Source organism: Cololabis saira, chromosome 16, assembly GCF_033807715.1.
Source record: "Cololabis saira isolate AMF1-May2022 chromosome 16, fColSai1.1, whole genome shotgun sequence".
Lineage (NCBI taxonomy): Eukaryota > Metazoa > Chordata > Actinopteri > Beloniformes > Belonidae > Cololabis > Cololabis saira.
In genome coordinates, this window is record NC_084602.1 from 40,441,034 (window position 1) to 40,447,098 (window position 6,065).

Consider the following 6,065-nt stretch of genomic DNA (forward strand, 5'->3'; position numbering starts at 1 on the left):
TTGGTTGTTAACTGTGGTATAATGAGCTTATACCACGGCTTCTATTCTAAAGTCTCATCACAGCAGATCATTCCACGTCAGGGAAGCAACAATGTTTCCATGGCAACAACCAACTGGTACATATTATTGACGGTTACAGCAGGTAGCAAAAAGTAGCTGGTGTTAAAGTTTATTTTTTATCTCGTTAACAATTGATGAGTCATGTTGAAGGTAAACGTTGATCTCCGGGGAGGAGCTAACGTTGGCGGGGAGGAGCTAACGTTAGCGGGGAGGAGCTAACGATGGATGGATGGATGGATGGAGGATGTTGACGACATGTGGAGCTACATCTGGAGACATGGACTATTGTTTTACAAAGTGGGATATTTTTACTGGATAATATGTATTTCGGATTAATTAAAAACTACATTAAATAGATTGTGTATTCCTCTTTTATATTTACATTATTAGTAACCGTTTTATAAAGGCAATACATCACTTGGCGTCGGGCCGGAGACGCCGCTCAGCTGTGATATAATGAGTGTATACCACGGCCTGGCCGGATGTATCGCTTAAATATTAATATTTATTTTATAATATATATATTAAACTCTCCCCCTCTGTTAAAAACGTCCGTGTTTATCTTCATATTTTCGTTTGGCCGTGAATTTTTTCCCTGCCATTTTGAGAGTGGATTTGTTTCCCTCCAAGTTATTTCCGTCACAAACACGAGCGCTAGCGCCCGTATAGTTCAACGGGTTGAGCAGTAACTTATGTAAACCTTCCCCAGTACAGTGACAAGTTTGATTCCAGTTGCGGCATATTTTGCCCTCCACTTCCTACGTGTCTTTCACTGCAACATCAAATAAAGTGGCAAGTAAAGTGGCAAATAAAGTGGCCGCATGCGGCATGCGGCTCGCGAGCCGCGGGTTGGACACCCCTGATATATGCCAATGTAAGGGGGAGCTGAACTTGATAAGCTTTACTTCCTTCAGCTCCTTCTCCAACTTGCACTTCATCGCAATGTGCTATTTTTTAAATATTATTGTATACAGCGTTTGTTTTTATGCTTGTGCATGTTTGAGACTAATAAAAATCTAATCAAGAACCAGCCCGGAAGGTTTAAATGCACCTGATCAGCCGGTACCGGTGCTGACTGGAGGGGCCGGTTCTGTCCAGCCCAGGCCTGTTCCCACCCGGTTCTGTTCTCTCCTTCCTCAGGCGCTGGCCGGGTCGGACGTGGGCGACCTTTCCTTCGGTTCTCCCATCAACGCGTCGGCGCTGCTCGTCATCCTGCTGCACCAGGTCATCATGAGCAACACGCTGGTGAGACCCGGTGATCCGGCCCGCCGCCATTCTGCCCGGACCGGGCCGGTTCTGCCCGGACCGGGCCGGTTCTGCCCGGACCGGACCGGACCACCGGTTCTGACGGGTCCACTCCCTCTGTTGCAGACCTGGATCCACGGCGTGGTGCTGCTCGCCAGCGCCGGCTCCTACTTCGTCTTCGTGGTTCTGTTCAGCCGGTTCTGCCGGACCTGCAGCCACCCCACCAACCCGCTGGGGGTGGAGACGCTGGAGCTGGCCCGGCCCGGGTTTTACCTGATCGTCGGGCTCACCGTGGTCACGGCGCTGCTGCCCAGGTACGTACACAAACACATGCACGTAGCGATACACCGATCTCACGATACGATACATGATCAGATCACAATACGATATATATCACGATATTCAGCCAACGATACGATACACTGATCTTACGATACGATACACGATCAGCTAACGATACGATATCACGATATTCAGCCAACGATACGATTCAATGCTATATTCTCCGATATACTTCCAGGTACACACACGCACACCAGGGCTGTAGCGATACAATGATCTCACGATACGATTTATATCACGATATTCAGCCAACGATACGATAAATATCACGATATTCAGCCAAAGATACAATATATATCACGATATTCAGCCAACGATACGATACACTGATCTCACGATAAGATATATATCACGATATTCAGCCAACAATACGATACACTGATCTCACGATACGATATATATCACGATATTCAGCCAACGATACAATATATAATGATATTCAGCCAACAATAAGATAAATATCTCGATATTCAGCCAAATATACGATATATATCACGATATTCAGCCAACAATATGATACACTGATCTCATGATAAGATAAATATCACGATATTCAGCCAACAATATGATACACTGATCTCACGATACGATATATATCACGATATTCAGCCAACGATACAATATATATCATGATATTCAGCCAACAATAAGATAAATATCTCGATATTCAGCCAAATATACGATATATATCACGATATTCAGCCAACAATATGATACACTGATCTCATGATAAGATAAATATCACAATATTCAGCCAACAATACGATACACTGATCTCACGATACGATACATGATCAGCTAACGATACAATATATATATATCACGATATTCAGCCAACGATACAATATATATCACGATATTCAGCCAACAATACGATAAATATCACGATATTCAGCCAAAGATACGATATATATCACGATATTCAGCAAACGATACAATACACTGATCTTACGATACGATACATGATCAGCTAACGATACAATATATATATCACGATATTCAGCCAACGATACAATATATATCACGATATTCAGCCAACAATACGATAAATACGATATTCAGCCAAAGATACAATATATATCACAATATTCAGCCAACGATACGATACACTGATCTCACGATACAATATATATCACGATATTCAGCCAACGATACAATATATATCACGATATTCAGCCAACAATACGATAAATACGATATTCAGCCAACGATACAATATATATCACAATATTCAGCCAACGATACGATACACTGATCTCACGATACAATATATATCACGATATTCAGCCAACGATACAATATATATCACGATATTCAGAAAACGATACAATACACTGATCTTACGATACGATACATGATCAGCTAACGATACAATATATATATCACGATATTCAGCCAACGATACAATATATATCACGATATTCAGCCAACAATACGATAAATATCACGATATTCAGCCAAAGATACGATATATATCACAATATTCAGCCAACGATACGATACACTGATCTCACGATACATGATCAGCTCACGATACAATATATATCACGATATTCAGCCAACGATACACTGATCTCACGATACAATATATATCACGATATTCAGCCAACGATACACTGATCTCATGATACAAGATATATCACGATATTCAGCCAACCATACACTGATCTCACTATACGATACATGATCAGCTCACGATACAATATATATCACGATATTCAGCCTTCGATACGATACAATGATCTCACGATACAATATATATCACGATATTCAGCCAACTATACAAATTTTGAATATCGATATCGAATCGGCAGGCAAAGTATCGCAATATATTGCTATAGCGATAACTCCACATTTTAAAACACGCGTTAATAAGTAAAGGTTCAAAACCAGAACGAAAGAAGGACATCAGTTTTCTTTACAGTTAAGTCTGTTCTTCCCCCCAAACATCTGGAGAACCTCAGGGTTTCTTATTGGGGACCTTCCCATTCTGGTTCTGAGTGGTTTTCCGTTTCCAAAAAGCCTGACAGTCGATAATAACGCCCCGTTCCTCCTGTGCAGGTTCCTGTTCCGGGTTCTCCACAGAACCCTCCACCCGTCCGCCGCCCTGAGATCCGCTCAGAGAGACGAAGCTGACTCGGAGCGGTACCGGAGACGGATGCAGCGCTGGAACCAGAAACACCCCAGGACCGGTAGAGTGCCGGTGTGTGCCGACAACCCGGGCCTGGAGCCGGGCCTGGACCCCGGACCGGACCAAGTCCGGTCCTGACCAAAGGTTTCCTCAGGTTCCGACCCAGAACTGGTCTCTGGTGCAAAAACTGTTGTCAGGGGCGGCTTGTTCCTGCACTGCTGCAGCTGTGACACAGGAACTCATGGACCCAGAACCAGAACCAGTTACCTCGCCTTCACTATCCACATGCTGGTTGGATTGTGTTTACAGACCCGTGTTGGGTGAACCTACCAGACTCTGCTGACGTCACGGGTCGATTCTCCGGCCGATGAACCTCCAGAGGAGCCTCGGCTCACGGTGACGGAGGTGACGGAGGACGAGCCCGAGCTGGTTTTACAAAGACTTTTACTCTTTTTAACTTAAGATTGTTTTAATTTAAAACTTTTAGCTGCTTCCAAATCCGTCCAACGCTGCCTTAAACCCCAGAAACCAGGGGCCTTAACCCCCACCCCCCCCCCCAAAGACACTAGGGGTCGCGCCCCTGGTACCCCGGGAACACACTTGGTCCTCATCAGCGTTTTGTTTTTATATCATTGAAATCAAACTCTGATTTGGAATAAAGTTCTGATCCTGTTAAAAATGTTCGACTCTGAATCTGAGAAAATGTGATGGTTTGAAAAATGTGACAAAGTTGTTTCCAGTCTTCCTCCAACAACTCCAGTGCTGATGATGAGGAGTGATGTAGAATATCAGGTGTTCGGTTTGTTCTCACCACAAGAATCAGATCTGGACATAAATCAGAGCGTCATCAGCGTATAGAATGACATTTGTACATTTGTACTGATTAACACCAGGTGGAGGTTTTTGTTCGGACCCAGAGACCAGATCACCTCTGCCGTCATCAGCAGCATCTTTATTTATATTTATATTTATTTATCCCTCGGAGGAACTGAACTTCAAGAGTAGACGAATATAAACGAAGGAAAGGAGCCGAGAGGAGAGAATGTTTTACCGTCTGCAAAGTCATGGGAACCTGGATGTGTTCAGGTCCAGGTTTCCTCAGAACCACCGTCCTTCTAGAGCAGGGGTGTCAAACTCATTTCACATCGGGGGCCACATAGGCCTCGGTAGATGTCAAGTGGGCCGGCCATTAAAATTATACCATACATGCTATATTATAGCATGTATGGAAGTCGCACTCAAAATATCATGTCTTTCCTTTGTTTTGGTGTAAAAAAGCGCAAGAACATTAGGAAAATGTTGAAATTCAATGAACATTCCTTTTACAAAACATTTCATGGAACACCTCATATTTCCTTAGACAAATGTGCAATTTACTTGTATCATTCACATATATGCATTGCAACTGATCCCACTGATTGTGCAAAGGCACAAAACTTTAACAATTAATTGGTATTGAAAAATATAGTAATGCACTTTAAGATTAAATGAGATTTATAAAGAAGCAGATGGCGCATTGATACTGCTTTTGTCTTCTACTCTGATCAAAACAGTGCGCCCCCTAGCGGATAATACATGAATTGCACCTTATTAAAAATTTGAATTGCATGTCTTTTATGCATTTTTTCACTTTTAAATTATCCCGCGGGCCTGATCGAACCTATTTGGGGGCCGGTTCCGGCCCGCGGGCCGTATGTTTGACACCCCTGTTCTAGAGCTTCCTGTCTGCAGGGTCATCACTGATGGAGGACACGCCCCCACCCTGGCCCCGCCCCCGGCCTCATCAATACGCTGCAATACAGGATCAATACAAGGAGGGGCTGATCAGGAACTGATCAGGAACCTGAACTCCTGGTCAGTGGGACCTGGGACGAGGAGAACGAGGAGAAACTGTGAAGTGACGTGACGGGAACCACTGCTCTCCCCGGTTGTTACGGTTACGATTGAACTTGAAAGTTGACGTCGTTTGTTATTGATCAGTTAGTGGATCGATTTCTGCATCGTTTATGAATTCAATTAAAAACTGGAAACGGCTTATTAAGTACTCGTTAATTAAACTATTTTAAGTTCCATGCACAGACAAAGCTGACGTCTATCGATCGGTGAAGCTCTTATTGATCTCTTATTGATCTCTGATTGATCTTGGATCACTGAACACGACGGGCTGTATTTCTCTACCAGAACCGGGTCGACCCGTTCTCCGTCCGGCAGCTTCCTGTTGCAGAATAAATATTATTTATTAGGATTTTTGTTTTGGATTTAGTTTCAGGTTATTCCAGGTCCAGTT

At 43.4% G+C, this 6,065-nt stretch overlaps 1 protein-coding gene across 1 annotated transcript in view; it reads left to right on the forward strand.

The window, feature by feature from the left end:
- atp10d (ATPase phospholipid transporting 10D) overlaps positions 1 to 4,389 on the forward strand; it is a 97,052-nt gene extending 92,663 nt beyond the window's left edge. Inside the window, exons 22-24 of the mRNA XM_061744089.1 lie at positions 1,201 to 1,305; positions 1,432 to 1,619; positions 3,709 to 4,389. Of these exons, the coding sequence (XP_061600073.1) occupies positions 1,201 to 1,305; positions 1,432 to 1,619; positions 3,709 to 3,916 (501 nt within the window). The 3' untranslated portion in view covers positions 3,917 to 4,389. The remainder of the gene's footprint in view (positions 1 to 1,200; positions 1,306 to 1,431; positions 1,620 to 3,708) is intronic.
- The last annotated feature ends 1,676 nt before the right edge of the window (positions 4,390 to 6,065 follow it).